At 40.9% G+C, this 15,775-nt stretch overlaps 1 protein-coding gene across 6 annotated transcripts in view; it reads left to right on the forward strand.

Moving 5' to 3' along the window:
- The window catches only part of LOC121885620 (membrane-associated phosphatidylinositol transfer protein 2-like), a 62,948-nt gene that overhangs the window by 34,539 nt on the left and 12,634 nt on the right, over positions 1 to 15,775 (forward strand). For 4 of the 6 annotated variants that reach the window (XM_042395271.1, XM_042395268.1, XM_042395269.1 and 1 more), the window contains 15 exons: positions 782 to 996; positions 3,142 to 3,263; positions 3,685 to 3,918; positions 6,647 to 6,985; positions 7,900 to 7,995; positions 8,843 to 8,947; positions 9,683 to 9,747; positions 10,265 to 10,355; positions 11,291 to 11,444; positions 11,532 to 11,721; positions 11,807 to 11,926; positions 13,095 to 13,306; positions 13,404 to 13,579; positions 15,114 to 15,284; positions 15,372 to 15,512. In XM_042395271.1, the coding sequence (XP_042251205.1) occupies positions 782 to 996; positions 3,142 to 3,263; positions 3,685 to 3,918; positions 6,647 to 6,985; positions 7,900 to 7,995; positions 8,843 to 8,947; positions 9,683 to 9,747; positions 10,265 to 10,355; positions 11,291 to 11,444; positions 11,532 to 11,721; positions 11,807 to 11,926; positions 13,095 to 13,306; positions 13,404 to 13,579; positions 15,114 to 15,284; positions 15,372 to 15,512 (2,431 nt within the window). Of the gene's footprint in view, positions 1 to 781; positions 997 to 2,324; positions 2,553 to 3,141; positions 3,264 to 3,684; positions 3,919 to 6,646; positions 6,986 to 7,899; positions 7,996 to 8,842; positions 8,948 to 9,682; positions 9,748 to 10,021; positions 10,132 to 10,264; positions 10,356 to 11,290; positions 11,445 to 11,531; positions 11,722 to 11,806; positions 11,927 to 13,094; positions 13,307 to 13,403; positions 13,580 to 15,113; positions 15,285 to 15,371; positions 15,513 to 15,775 lie in introns of those variants that run through there. The other 2 variants (XM_042395272.1, XM_042395273.1) reach the window with 2 other exon arrangements.

Here is a 15,775-nt window from a genome sequence, read left to right on the forward strand (position 1 = left end):
CTTACTTTCTAATGGTCAATATGAACAGGAGGGATGATTACAGCAAGAACAAAAAACATCATTTGGGCTCCTGACTGTTGTTTTAAGACAGACTTGAAAAATTGTGAACTTGTCCTTTAAATAAGCACAAGAAAAAGAAGTGAGTGAGAAAGTGTAAGATATGTACATAAATGTTCTATAAACTCCAGACAAAGCTGAATTCAATTGAAAGTGCTGCAAGGTTATATTATTCAAAGAATAAACTCCACAGTATATTTCCTGAGGTTTCTCTATAGTGTGATAAAAGCTTGGTTTTCTGTCTAAAGCTGGCCAAGTACTGGGAGGATATTTTCAATATCTTCTCTGTCTTTTTCCTTCTTCTGGTGTGTGTGTGTGTGTGTGTGTGTGTTTGCTTTGTTTTATTTCTCCTACGCAGACATTGGTTTGGCTGCTCTGTAAACTCTCTCTACTGTGTTCTTCTTGAGGGTTTATATGCTGTTTGGTTTATTGGAAAACGAAGCTACTGAAGTGCATTATATCAGGATTTTGAAAATGCTTCAATAAATATGCAGATGACTCCAATTTAGTGTAAGATAAAACAAGAGAAAATGACAAAGCCAACCTGATTTCCTCGGGCAGATTGTTACACTGTTCACTGATATAAATATGCTATAATACATTGTACATTAGTGCGAAAAGCAAGCACTTTTTTAACATGTTTTAAAGATCTAAGCAGATCCGTAACCTCTCGTCTGTCCCCTCTCTCCTCCTTCTGTCTTCTCATCTTTCTGCCGTCTTGCAGAAAAAGAGCCGAGAGGAGAGCTGCGGCGAGGGCAGCGGGGTGGAAATCCTGGAGAACAAGCCTTACGAGGACGGCCCCGGAGGCTCGGGTCAATACACACACAAGGTCTATCACATCGGGAAACACATCCCGTCTTGGTTCTGTGCCATTCTGCCTCAAGCTGCCCTTCGAGTGGAGGAGGAGTCCTGGAACGCTTACCCCTATACACGAACCCGGTGAGAGAATCACACGAAAAAAATGCTCCGAAATACACGCTGTACAAAAACACAGATACTTGGTGTCTCCCAGTTATTCCAAAATAGCTCAGACTTTCAGAAAATAGACACTCAAATCATCAAACATTTGCTTCTTGCCCCACACTTAAGCCTACATTACATTAAGTGATTTTAGACAGCTGGCATTATCTCAAGTAGAAAGACTCACCTTTTAGTAGTAAAACAATGTTAATGGGTTTTATTACATGGCTCATAGATTCATAACGTTGAAGACAGAAAGAACATTTGCTTGATATCGCTGATAGAGCTGTTTTTCATTTGGAACAGTTTCAGCTGAGTAATCAGATTCATTCGCTGCACACGTTCTATTGCCAACTTTTTATATATCCTGCGGATGACTTGATTTCTCCAGACTGACCAGTCTTGCCAGTTTCTCAGTCCAGCAAGATTTTAAATCTTTGGCACCAAATTAGTACAGTTGGTGTTGATGCTCATGGTAATGCTGGTGAGATTTGCAGGATTTTACATGAAATGATCTGTGTAGCTCCTCCATTGACACTTTTCACAGCAGAGATTTTGACTTAAAGCTGGAAAAGCACAAGTGGAATTAAAAACATTAATGATGATTGGCTCTAGCTAAAATGCTCTATGAAGTGCCTTTATAAACTGTTAGTAGTAATACTCCTTGTATTGGGGCCGGCTGTGGCTCAGAACAAGTCATCCACTTATCAGAAGGTTGGTGGTTTGATCCCCGGCTCCTCCAGTCTGCAGGCCGAAGTGTTTCTGAGCAAGATACTGAACCCCAAATTGCTCCCAATTGCTGTGCCATCAGTGTATGAATATGTGTGTGATGGGTGAATGTCGGCATGTGTTGTAAACATAGACTGAATAAAAATATGGACGTAGTTACCGTGACGTCATCCGTTGGTTTCTGAAGAGCGGTTTTGAAGCTCAAAGTGAGCCGCTCCGGCCGTCGCCATCTTGGCAGTACGTGACCCTGCCTAACTCCCAGCCAATCAAAAATGGGCAAAGAGGCGGGGCCGAATGGCTGAAACAAGCCACCTAGCGGCTGGCGGGCCTGTTTAAATGAGCGAGTTATAAAAAAATTCACCTCCCGTACAGTTGTCATGAAAAGGGAAATTAGCTTTAGAGACTTAAACTGTTTTTTGTACCAGGCTGTAAACATGTTTATTTCTGCTGTAAAGTTGGGCATTTTAACATGGGGGTCTATGGGGATTGACTCGCTTTTGGAGCCTCAAGTGGCCGTTCAAGGAACTGCAGTTTTTGGCACTTCTGCATTGGCTTCATTTTACAGCCCCAGAGGTTGCAGCTTGGTTGTAAAGCACTTTGAGTGGTCGGTAGACTAGAAAAACGCTATATAAATGGAGTCCATTAATCATTTAAAGATTATTTCACCCAAAAATTATAATTAGGTCAGGTAGTGACTCCTCAGTGATGCAGGGCGGAAAAGTCTTTCTGTCTTAGGGTCAAAAGAAAGTTATTTTTCAGATGAAACACTCTGTGCTGGTTTGTTAAACAAAGACCAGACTCTTCCAGTAAGTCAGCTAGTGTTGCCAAGTTTTTTTTTAACAATTAACGAGAGTCAACAGCTGTGCTGGCAGCTCTGTAAGGCTATACTTGGGCATAGCGATGCTTTGAGCTAAATGCTAACATTAGCATGCTAACGTGCAGATGATTAGCAGCTAATGTTTACAATGTTGACCACTTAAATGTTTATCAGTTAGGAAACTCACGTCAAGATTATAACCATTTATTGTAACGTGCATTTTGTTATGCTCTGCTCTCTGTGAAGGATGCCAGAATAGTTTTTGTTTGGCGTTTGAGGTTATAGAGGTTGAGTAATTGATGTCATTTAGCTTTAGCGCTGGTGTCAGTTTTAATTTTCAAACCTCTAGATTTCTCAACAAGGTTATTGTCGGTTATTTACAAGCAACACATAGATGACTTTGGTGTTTACATCACTCAAGAGGTATGCTGACCAATGGACCAAATCGTCCCAAATTGATGTATTACTTTTCCATTTAGAGGGCAATTTTTGCCTTAATCTGCCAAAGTGATGGAAGGACGGTGCTTCAGAGACACACATCCCTACATCTAAACAACTGTTTCTGTTTTGTCTCTCAGGTATACATGCCCATTTGTGGAGAAATTCTCTATAGACATTGAGACGTATTATAAACCAGATACTGGAAATCAAGGGGACGTCTTCAATATGTCCTCTGCTGAAAAGAGACTGAGGACTGTTGGTAAGTCTGCCACTCTCTCTACTATCTCGGGGTGGACTCTTAAATTTGTGCCTGTTGGCTGGTTGTCAGCTCCTCATAATCACCATGAGGAATCGAAGATACACACTGTTATTTGCAGTGAAAACTCAGACAGTGTGATGCAGACTGTGGAGTGTGGGAGCTTGTGTTCAGGCTCTGAATACTAAAATTCATTGGGGTGCTGGAAAAATGTTTGCAGTCTGGTCCAGACTCATTCCCTGCAGAGTGTGATTACATAAAACACACACACATGAGCTCACACACACACACACACACACACACACACACACACACCTCTTGAGGCAGGTGTTCAGCGAGGACGTCGTGACATCTGTCCTGCTGACACCTGCTGTTCAGATCAATTTAGCAATTTTTGTGATTTGTGAATTTTGTGTGTATGTAGACCCTATAGACATCGTCAAGGACTACATCCCTCCTCATGAGTACCTGGTGGAAGAAGACCCTAAACTGTATCAGTCCATCAAGACCAAACGGGGTCCGCTGTCAGAGGACTGGATCGAGGAGATCAACCAGAATCCTGGTCAGAACCCCGTCATGTGTGCCTACAAGCTCTGCAAAGTGGAGTTCAGATACTGGGGCATGCAGTCCAAGATCGAACGCTTCATACACGATGTGGGTAGGTATAGCAGGTGGCGACACACAACATCTATGTTTCTCTTCCTCTTTATCTGTGAATGAAGTCTTAGAGTTCAGACTTTAAGTCAGTAATAACCTTGAACATTTCAAGGTTACCACTTACTTTTCATCCCTGACTTATTCCTAATTCACAAAATGTGGGAATAACCCTGAAAAGTAAGTGATAACGCTGAACAGGTTGGGAATGATCTTGAAAAGTCAGTAATAACCTCAAACAGAACAGTTGGGAATAATACTGATAAATCAGGAATAACCTTGAGCAATCACATATAACACAGAAAAAATAGGGAATCATCCTGAAAAGCTGCGAATTTCAGGTTTGGCTGTGACTTTTCATTTTCATTCCCAACTCAAAAATGTGGGTATAACCTCGAAAAGTCATTAATAATCCTGAAAATACTGGGAATGATCCTGAAATCAGGAATACCTCTAAAAGGCCAAGGATAATCATGGAAATTTGGGGATAATCCTGAAAAGTAAAGCAAAAGTTGAGAATTTAAGGGTTAACAATTACTTTTATGGTAATTCTCAACTTTTCATTTTTGTCCATGTTCTTTTTTTTTATCCTTATTCTCGATTTACAAAATGTGGGAATGATTTTGAAAAGTCAGTAATAACCTTATTCCCAATAAGTCAGGAATCATCCTGACTAGTCCTGAGTCATCCTCAAAAGTTGGTGGTAACCTTGAAAATGGGTGAATAACCCTAAAGAATCAGAGATAACCATGAAAAGTTATAAAGGGATATTTCAGGGTTAAATGTACCTGCATGTGTTTAAGTGTGTTTGTGTGTTTATGAATATAAAACAGTGACTAACTAGCAGGTATAAGAAAACAAAAGTCCTTATCTCTGTAAAGATTAACCACTGATTAATGAAAGTCTCTTGGTAAGGAGCAGAGAGAGAGAGAGATATGGGGGAAGATACCGAGAACCAAATGAACAAGGTAAATAAATAAAATGCTAAAGGTAGCTGTCTGAGAAAGCAAAGAAAAGGTGTTTGAACGGCAGCTGCAGAGAGAAGTGTGGCTCCCTGAGATAACAGAGCAGACTGGATTAATTTCCTGCCAGTGTCGGGCTGTTTGTGTTTCATTGCTGTGATCTAAGACTGTTTATACACTCTCTCAGCCCTCAGCTCACTCCCTCACAGCTTTTACTTCCAGGCTAATGAAGCAGCAGCTGCTCTATCTTCATAGCATTCTCACCACTCGGCGGTCTAATCAACGGATCTTCAACCATAAAATGTGTTTTTTCCCTTCTCGACACTCCCATTGCATCTGCTACCACTACCGCTACTTCCACCTGCAGGCTTTCGTGGAACTTTTTCTTTGTTTTTATGGTGTTATTTAGTTTAGTTGTTTCTACTCTAAAATACCAGCAATGGTCTTTGGGTTGTATAAGGTAGAATCTTTAACGAGCTTTATTAATCATCCATTCAGCAATTTCCACTTTCATGCTTAATTCAATGATGTACGAATGGTTACTTTCACTGGATATAAATATAATAATGTTCTCTGTTTGCTCATTGTGGCTTTTATTGCTAGTTTCTGATCTGCTTGGTGGATTTTATAACCAGCTGGTGCTCGTTTGGTTCATCAAGGGGAAGATATTGATTAAAATAAAATCTCCACTGGCAGATCGCCCTTTAGTTAATTCAAGTTATGTCTCTGTCAGTTGATTTATGTCACAGGAATGTGTTTTGTTCCTCACTAAAATAGATCTGCAGAGCTTGATGATCAAAACATCTGGAACATCACTGAGAAAAGAGAGATTTGATATTAGAAAGCTAAGATTATACATCAATAGGCTGCTGGAGCATTTAAAGCATTTCATGAGACATTTTATTTATAGCACCAGTCTAGTCTAGGCATTGATCACTGACATGTGGAGGCTTTTAAGATAGTCGTATATGGAGGCTAATTAATTTTATAGTGATAGGCTGATTTTTATCATCTGAATACTTATTATATATTTGAGAAGTTTCAATCTGGTTTTCGGTTCGCTTCATAGCTCTCAAATTGCTTCTATTTAAGCAACCGATGACCTTTTACTAACAGCCGATGATGGCGATTGTTCAACTTTAATTCTACTTGATCTTTCATCTGCATTTGATACAGCTGATCATGCAAATTTGACAAATGGGCATCAGGGATACTGCATTAGACTGGTTTAAAAGGCACATGCCAAACCGCCCTGACCTGTGGTGTTCCCCAAGGCTCCGTCCTTGGTCCCCTGTTGTTCTGTGTTTACTTTACATGATTCCACTAGAACATATTATCTGGTCAATGTGTGAAATTGTGGCCAGTTTGTTATAGGGATAGTCAGTGGTTGTGTCTATAATGTGAACTCTTGGATACTAAATGTTCATCTGCAATTTTCTGTAGTGGTCCCAGTAATGTTTGTTGGTTAAAGTGTATCAAAGAAGCATCACATGACATGGTTGAGCTACGTTTGAGTAAAAAAAAAAGGTTATAAATGCAGCTGCTAGAACAATACTTTCCACTCGTATCTTGGGATGTTTGATTTGAAAGAGAACGTTAACCCCCACTGCTCTTTCATCTGTTTCACTCTGTGGGTGTCTCTCGTTTTCCCTCCTCTACTGGGAATTGTTTTCACTCAGATGGCCTCATGCAAAGCTGTTGGTTTCTGGTTTGAAAGGTGTTGTAAATAATAAAGTTTATTATAATAAACTCTTGCTGCTGTCCTTCCAGGTCTGCGTAAAGTGATGGTTCGAGCCCACCGGCAGGCGTGGTGCTGGCAGGACGAGTGGTACGGACTGACCATTGAGGACATCAGGCAGCTGGAGCTGGAGACCCAGCTGGCTTTAGCTAAGAAGATGGCCCAGTACAGCCTCAGTGAGGAGGGGGGAACAGAGACCAACGGCTCCTCCGTCAGCCAGGACCAGGAGCAGGGACCTGAGACCGTGGGATCGACTGCGGAGGCAGAAGCAGGAGGAACGAAGCTGGGAGATTCACTGGAGACTCGAGGGGAGCTCACCAAGCAGTGGTCAACATCTTCTCGATCCTCCAACAGGTCATCTAAGAGAGGAGGTGAGGAGGACTTAACGGTTTTTACCTCATTTATTTGCTTTTCGCCTGATACAGAATCAGTGAGACCATTAGTGATGATTTCCTCCTGTGTTAAGACTCGTCATCCTCGATACTTTTCTTTCATATTTTGTTTTATTGAAGCTAAATATGCTGGTTGACGTGGGCAATAATTGCATCTTTCAATGACAAATGCAATGGATTGCATCTTATTGCCACAATATGTTAAATATTGCTTTTCTCTTAGTCTTAAGATAAAGGTCTGATATTGTTATTATCTCTTTAGGATCTCCTTCTAATATGATTACATTAAAGCACAAGCCCAGAAAATATGAGAATGATCAACCACTTTTCTTACCACACTGCCTCTGGCACTGGTTTTTATCCCTGAGAGGTTACTGTAGATGTTTGCCGTCCTTTATCTTGTATGAATGCTGCATATCAACTAAATTAGGTTTACTATCTTCTACTTTAAATTTCCTGTGAATAACTCTTATTTTCTGGGCTTGTGCTTTTAATGTAATCATATTAGAAGGAGATCCTGAAGAGATAATATCAAAAATGTTTGGAATAATCCAGAAAAGTCAGGATAATCATAAAAAAAACTAATAGTCCTGAAAAATCAGGAAAAAGTCATGGCTGCTGGTTAAAAGTTGAAAATAACTTCAAGGATTCAAAGCCAAGAATAATCATGAAAACTCGGCCCTGAAAAGTCCTGAATAATCCAAAAAATCTTTGACTGTCTTTAAAAAGTGACGGATAACTTTGAAAAGGCAGAAATAACCCTGAAAAGTTGTGGGAAATTGTCAAAGATAACCTTGGAATAATGTGAATAATTCTTAAAATCAAGAATAATCCTGAAAAGTTGGTAATAACGGTGAAAAACCAGGACTAACTCCTGTGTTTTGTGTGCACAGGTAGTCCGTCTCATCAGAGCATCTCAGAGTGGAGGATGCAGAGCATCGCCCGGGATTCAGAAGACAGCACAGACGATGAGTTCTTTGATGCACACGGTAAAATCCACTTTCTGTTCCTGTTGAAATGTAGGTTTTAGTCCATACAGGCTATACACGAAGGTTTCAGTTGTTGTCTTGGATTTAAAGTGAGCACTGACTCTTGTAACACACACACTGAAGCATACAGATAGAATAAAAATGGCCTCAGGGGCAGAACGTACAAGTTTCAATTCGTGGTTGGATTTCTAACACTTAGAGGGAAAATGTTTTATTATCTAGACCTTTTATTATCAGACGAACCCTGACGGCCCTTTTCAGATGAACTCGAGTCCTCCTTCAGTGACACCCGTCATGTTCCAGATATATTTTAAACTGGATGTTGTTTAAAACTTTAAAGAATATAAAAGTAATTGTCTAGTTCGTTTGCTACCACCAGTCGGGGTGTCAGCAGGTGGATATTTAAACCATGGTATCCATTACTTTTAATTTGTTTATAATAAATAAACAAACCAAAAATAAAGGATAAAAGGCACTTATCTAACATCCTTCCCATGATTTAGCTATTTGAACTTTAGACCATTACTGCTAGCTTACTATTTAAACTGTTTATATATTATTTTTAGCTAACTGCTCGTAGCTCGTAGTTTTCACACACTTTCCATTGTTCAGGTGTGACAGCTGACTGAATATGTGGATATATATATTTTTAATCAAATCATAATTTCTAGTTTTTCAAATTAGTTGATCTACTCCACAATATTTCTACCAACCACCTGGGGTGCAACTACCCCTGGTCAGGAATCGTTGATCTAGAGGTTTGATCCCTCTTGCAGTAACAGTAGCCTGGTCTGTGTTATGAGACTGATTAGATTCCTCTGATAGACTCCTTCTGTGTGTCTTGCAGAAGACTTTTCTGATAACGAGGAGATTTTTGCCAAGGAGATCACCAAGTGGAGCTCCAATGATCTAATGGACAAAATAGAAACAATAGAAGTGGATGAAGCACAAGGTGGGTGACCCTCCGTGTGTGTCTGAGTTGGGTTATGTCGGAAGTGTTTATAGCTGTTAATACATAATATACAGAACAGTCTTGGCATCCTGTTCTGTTTATAGTTGTTCCAAACAACTACGCTTGGAAGACGGAGTGAAAATCCCGCCGTCGTTGAAAGAGGCGAGCTGTGATAATCTTTTAAATACTGAGCACACATTTTCAGACAATCTCTCCTGGAAGACGCTCATAGTGTTGCACTCGGTTGTAAACACAAAAAGTCAAGCCAAGTGAATTGTTATTTATATAGCTCAATATCACAAATCACAAATTTGCCTCGAGGAACTTTACAATCTGCACAGAATACAACATCCTCTATCCTTAGACCCTCCATTTGAATAAAAACTCCCCCCAGAAAACCCCTTTAATGGGGAAAAACTGAAGAAACCTCAGGAGGAGCAACAGAGGAGAGATCCCTCTTACAGGACGGACAGATATGTGATAGATGTTGTGTGTACAGAATTTAAAAAAGTAGGTCTTCCTGATAAACTAAAGAACTAAAAAGACATGACAACCCAGGAGATTAATGGCTAATAAATGATCTAAAAAAACATCAGTAAATGACACATTTTGGCCTTACTTTCAATAGAACAAAGTCTCTTTATGCTTATATCAGATTCTTTACTCGTATACATGAAAAATGGGATCTTTTCTTTCTTTTAAATATCAGTGAATAAGTGATTTATGTTTTCACAGAAACTTTGTTTCGGGAGTCGGGCGGAGAGTATGCTGTGATGAGTAATGAGGAGACGCAGATGGAGGTAAAGCTTCTTCACTATTTTCTAATTTCATTCCTGTCTTTCTCACACTAACACTCTTAATTAAATAGCTTGTAGATAATACTCCTCCTCCGAAATTAGCTTTCACTCATCCTGCCAGCGTAGTGAAATTAGGATCCTCCTCTTCACTGCAATCATCAGCTGACTTTTATTTCACTAGAGGTGGAAAAATAATGGTTTTCACAGTTTATTCTCCCCGTATGAGTCTGTATAATTACTGTTTTTGGGTGTGTGTGTTCTTGATCTTTGTGTAAAGCGCCGTGTCTCGAAAAGACAAAGGCATCTGCAACTCATCAGGTTGTCCAGAAAGCTAAATGTAAGTCTGAGTAGCCAGTAGAGACAAAAGATGGTGCATAATCTGACTCACAGAAGAGAGTAGAATGACATTAGATGTCTTAGAACTAGAGCTTACAATAGAAATGTAAATGTAAGACCAAATCTAATGTTGTCTAGTTGTCTGTTATCACTTCCTCTGTGTTTTCTGTCCTCTCAACTGCAGGATTGTTCGTCTCAGCAGTGTCTTCAACCCTCCAAGATTCACGTTCTCGTTCTGGTCTTGCATGGAGGAAACATTTTGGACACTGGTTCTGGTACAGCAGCAACCTCATACTGTCACACTTCATACATGCCAAGTACTTAAAATGACCCAAAAGTCAGAATTGATCAATTCTGTGGTAAAACAAAAACAAAACACCTATCACAGGGACTGTCAGCTTGTGGTTAAATCATCAAATTGCTTTTTTTTTGTTTGACCAACAGTCCAAAACCCAAAATATGTCATTTAAATTGACACAAAGAAGAGAATAGCAGCAAATCCTGTCATTTTACAAGCTTGAAGCAGTAAATATTTGGTATTTTTCCTCGATAAATGATAAATTAAATGATTACTTGATTGTATCTGGCAGACACATCGATGCAGATTCATTTCAGTCTCTTCGTCAGTGTCGTAAAAGTGTTTCTGCTCTCAGTAACGCTGATAAAGTCAAAGTGAGCCGCTGATTCCCTGCAGTCCCTCGTATTGCTCTACTAGGGCTGCAATTTACGTTTTCATTATCGATTCATCTGCCAATCAGTTTATATCTACAAATGTCTTGTTTTTTCTGTTCTAACGTCCAAAATGCAAAGATATTGAATTTACTATAATAAAATACAAAGAAAAGCAGGAAGTCCTCACATTTAAGAAGCACATTTTTACATTTTATTGTCAAAAATGTTGCCAGTTAATTTTCTACCAATCGACTAATTGATTCAACAATCAGGACCCTTTCAATGTGTCACAATATAAATCAGACGGTTCCCAAACTGAATAACAGGAACAGAAAGAAGAAAAAACTCATTTTGCAACACAAATTCAATTTATTTTTTCCAGACTTTGTTTTTTTGTGTTGAATTCTGAATAGTTTCACCTCTTCAACCCATTTAAAATTCACAACAAGTCGATAAATGCAACTTGAAATTGCTTGAAACCGTTGTCTGACCCTTGTTGTTTGTTTGTTTGTTTGTTTGTTTGTTTGTTTGTTTGCAGGTGAGCAGAACAACAAGCAGGGAGACGTGAACACCCTGAGCGGGGCTTTTGAGACCGTGATGAGGGTCCATTATCCCGCAGCGCTGGGCCGCCTCGCCATCCGGATGGTCCCCTGTCCCGCCGTGTGCGTCGACGCCTTCTCACTCGTCTCCAAGTGAGCGATACTCTCGTGTGTTCAGCGTGTTATTGTCACGTGTAAACACAGACAGACAGATAATAACGTGTCCTCTCGGTTTTGCAGCCTGAGCCCCTACAGCTACGATGAGAGCTGCCTGTCCAGCAGTCAGGACCACATCCCGCTGGCCGCTCTGCCCCTTTTGGCTACCTCTGCACCACAGTACCAAGACGCCGTGGCAACCGTCATCGTGCGAGCAAATCAGGTGTACAGTGACTTCATCAAGTCTTTAGAAGGAGCGTCTTTTTCCGGCCAGGTCAGTGTGTAACCTGAAGGTTGTGTAAGAGACTGTTGATGTATGTGTGTGTGTTCATGTGTGTATTATCTGCTCTCTGGTGCAGGTGTGTGTCATCGGGGACTGTGTCGGCGGCATCCTGGGCTTCGACGCTCTGTGCAGCAGCTCTGTGACGGTGTCAGAGAGCCAAAACAGCAGCAGACGAGGCAGCGCCATCAGTGTGCAGGTATCAATCTCAACTCTGTGAGACATCAAACAAAACTACAGCTGCGTCCCAAACACACACTGCCCCTGTGGTTCAGAGCAGGTTTTGAGTATGTGAGTGTGTTCATCCTGGAAAAGTGACAAAACAGCTACGAAACAGTTTGTATGCAGATTAAAAAGCTGTTGATTTTTGACTTTGCACATATTACATCATTTCCTGATAGTATAAAAACAACGTAGTAAGTTGATTTCCTGTAAACTGACTGCAAAAACGTTTTTACTACTAAACTACAACTAAACTATTATGAAAATTAGTATTAAAGCTGCAATGATTAGTTGATTAATTGATTAGTGGATCGACGGGACATAAATCGGCAACAAGTTTGAAATAGTTTCAAAGTTTCAAATAATCGCTTCTCAAATGTGAGAATTAGAAGCTTTTCTGTGTCAAACATGATAGAAAACTGAACATCTTTGGATTTTTGACTGTTGATCTGACAAAACAGGGTGTTTACATAACAGGCATTTTTCTTTACTTTCTGAAATTTTATAGACAAAACGATTAATCAAGAAAAAAATAGGCAGATTAATCGATAATGAAAATAATCGTTAGTTGCTGCCCTAATTAGTGTGTATATACAGTACTGTATACAGTGAGGATGTAGTATGCAAGTAGGAAACAGCTTTACAACCATGCTAGCAGCTCTGTGAGGTCGTACTTTGGGTTAAATGCTTAAAACATGTTTGGAGGGGATCTTTAACCCTCCTGTTGTCCTCAGGTCAATTTTGACCCGGGAGGACAACAGGTATCATTATGTGCTGTCATCAAAAAAATTGAAATGGTTTCAAAACAGTATCCTGACTAAGAAATTATGAATTATTTTAACTATAGTTGAAATCAGAGGAAAATATGTTGATGGATTACAGCAGACTGGTTTATGTGAAAGTTTAGTCAGGATACTGTTGTCCTCCCGGGTCAAAATTGACCCGTGGACAACAGGAGGGTTAAGATATTTCACTTAATATGTGAAAACTTTGGCGATCCATCCAATAATTGTTTAGATATTTCAGTCTGGACCACAGCCATGTTTTTAGGCGACATGGCTAAATATTTAAAACTGTAAATTTCACCGTTTACGTGTTTAAAGCCTGACGAGGATCTTTTCGCTCTCTCCGTCTCTGTCTCTCAGGACACAGACCTTCTCTCTCCAGGTATCGTCATAAACAGCGTCTCTCCTTCCTCGCCGACCCTGGAAGGAAGCCGCCATCTCAGCCGCAGCAACATCGACATCCCTCGCTGCTCGGGGCCCGACGACCCCAAGAAGCAACTTCCACGCAAGCGCAGCGACTCCTCCACGTACGAGCTGGACACCATCAAACACCACCAAGCCTTCCTGTCCAGGTGAAATATCGTCCATTAACGTTAGAGACGGACGCAAACGTCACAAAACGCGTCACACGGACGTCAGCTGATATTTGAATGTTTCCTCTCTGAGCAGTCTTCACTCCAGCGTGCTCCACGGGGAGCCCGGATCACGACGCTCCAGCAACAGCACCATGCTGGAGGGAGGCTCCTTGGGAAAGTTCGACTTCGAGGTGACTGACTTCTTCCTGTTTGGATCTCCTCTGGGGTTGGTGCTCGCACTGAGGAAGACTGTGGTGCCCTCGTTAGACGGTGAGGAAGGTTTTCTCTCTTTTTATGAGTCTTTGCTTTTGTTTACTTCTGATTTATCATGACTCAATACTCAATAATACTGAGAGTTTGAGTCTTTTTCCTTTTTCCAGATAAGCAGGAAGTGGTTATTTGTAGCCTCTGATGTTTCTTCCTGTGTGGGGTGAATGTCTCCAGCAGCTGGAAAGCAGGTGTCAGGGGTCAGAGGTCATGTTTCTGATCTCAAAGGCTGAAAAAGTTTTGGCTGCAACATTTGAGAGCGAAAGACAACATGAGAGAAGAAGTGACGGAGGACTGAGCTCACGCACACGCACATATCTGATTTAATTGTGTGTCATTTGGGGTTTAAAGGAGAAAAGTTACTGAACTGCAGCTGTGAGGTTAACATCTGGAATCCTTTCCGACTAAATATGATTATAGTTCTTCCAAAAATATTAAAAGTTTATCTTTTCATGTCTTAGTTTCTCAGCCAAATTATTTCTTGCTGAATCATTATTTTAGATTGATTGAAGAAGAAAACAAAACAACACAAAGCTTTTTTCTTACAGACTGAGAAGGTTTAAGTTGAAGCAGCAGGTTATCACGCCGACCCTCAAAAGTCACAGATAGTTTTATATTTCTTCAATAAATAATTTTAAAACTTTTTTTTTATTAAACTTGCAAAGTGTTGTACACGTTTTCTGTTCCTCACTAAAGTGGTTTCATAAATTTAGCCCTGCGAGGCAGCTATAATGGAAATTTTATAATAACAATGTCTGAGCTGTCAGTGTGTAATGTGTTGGTTTTCGCTCGCAGTGATGAACCTACGGAGAATTATTAGCGACTCTGCAGCTCCTCTCGGCTTTACGGAGCTTTATAGCGAGTTTCAGCTCATTGTTTATCTGTCTGGCTGCAATTTTACTGTTTTGCTTCACTCTCAGCGCTCTCATAGCGTCGTTTTCAGCTGCAGCAGGCAGCTGTTTTCAGAGAAAAAGCTCTAAAAAGCCACTGTACACTACCTGCTCAGCACCAAACAGCAAACAGATACAGTTAGCTGTAGACTAGCTGGTGAACATAGTGGAGCATTTAGCAGCTAAAGAGCCAGATATTTCCCTCAGGAGTTGGTGGAGACCAAAAACAGCATTACATTCACCAGGTGGACAGAAACACGACTCCAAATGAATGATAATGTTGACCCGTAACTGCCGGATGTGGAAATAAGCAACTGTTTGCTAACAAGTTCAACATATCAACTTAAAAGGTGACGATGCAGGATGACATCACCAAAACTGTCCGAGTTAATGAGGTAATTGTCAGTTCCTATGACTTGATAATTACAGCACTTTTTTGTTTTGTTGTTAAAGATGAACTTACAGTAACAGCAGCTGCTTTTCTTCACCTCCAGTGGTTTTAACGTCTCACTTTGCTGCTGTGATGAGGAGGTGTACTCCAGGGCGTGTCAGTACACTGTGACATCACTGTTGGGTGCGGTTCCTGATGCGACAGACCTTAAACTTTCTACATCTCTTATTTTGTGGTGTTTCTCTCCTGTTTCCAGTGTCCGCTCTGCGTCCGGCCTGTCAGCAGGTTTACAACCTGTTTCATCCAGCCGACCCGTCGGCCTCCCGCCTCGAGCCTCTCCTGGACAAGAGGTTCCACCTGCTGCCTCCTTTTAGCGTCCCCCGCTACCAGCGCTTTCCTCTGGGCGATGGACACTCAGCTCTCCTGGGTGAGTCGACGCTCACACAAACATCACGAGGTATTTCACTGTCTTTGTTGCTTGTGTGTCATCCAGCTTTTGTCTCTTTTCTCATAGTTGAGACCGTGCAGAGTAACCCTCAGCTTCTGATGGAGACGGGCGGTGCAGCGTCCCACCGCCTCCAGGAAAGCACCATCAGTGAGACGTCCATCCCTGTGCCCGTCCTCAACTGGCAGACCTCGCAGCCTCACGCTGAGAGTGTGTATCTGTTGGCTTTGTCTCGCCCTTCACAGTCTGTCACTACTGTTGCTCTCTTTATCTCTTCTGTCGCGCTGTTATTTGTTTTTTCTGATGCAGGCTTTGATTATTTTTTAAAAGGGAAATTCTCTTTTATTACAGCTTGGGTCTTATTTATGTAGCTTCGGCTGTCATCTATATCGGTTGTGATAGCATTTTATTCACCATGTTAACGGCTGAGATGTGGGAACACGGTGACAATATCTGTAAAAGAAGTCAAACGG

Source organism: Thunnus maccoyii, chromosome 19, assembly GCF_910596095.1.
Source record: "Thunnus maccoyii chromosome 19, fThuMac1.1, whole genome shotgun sequence".
NCBI lineage: Eukaryota > Metazoa > Chordata > Actinopteri > Scombriformes > Scombridae > Thunnus > Thunnus maccoyii.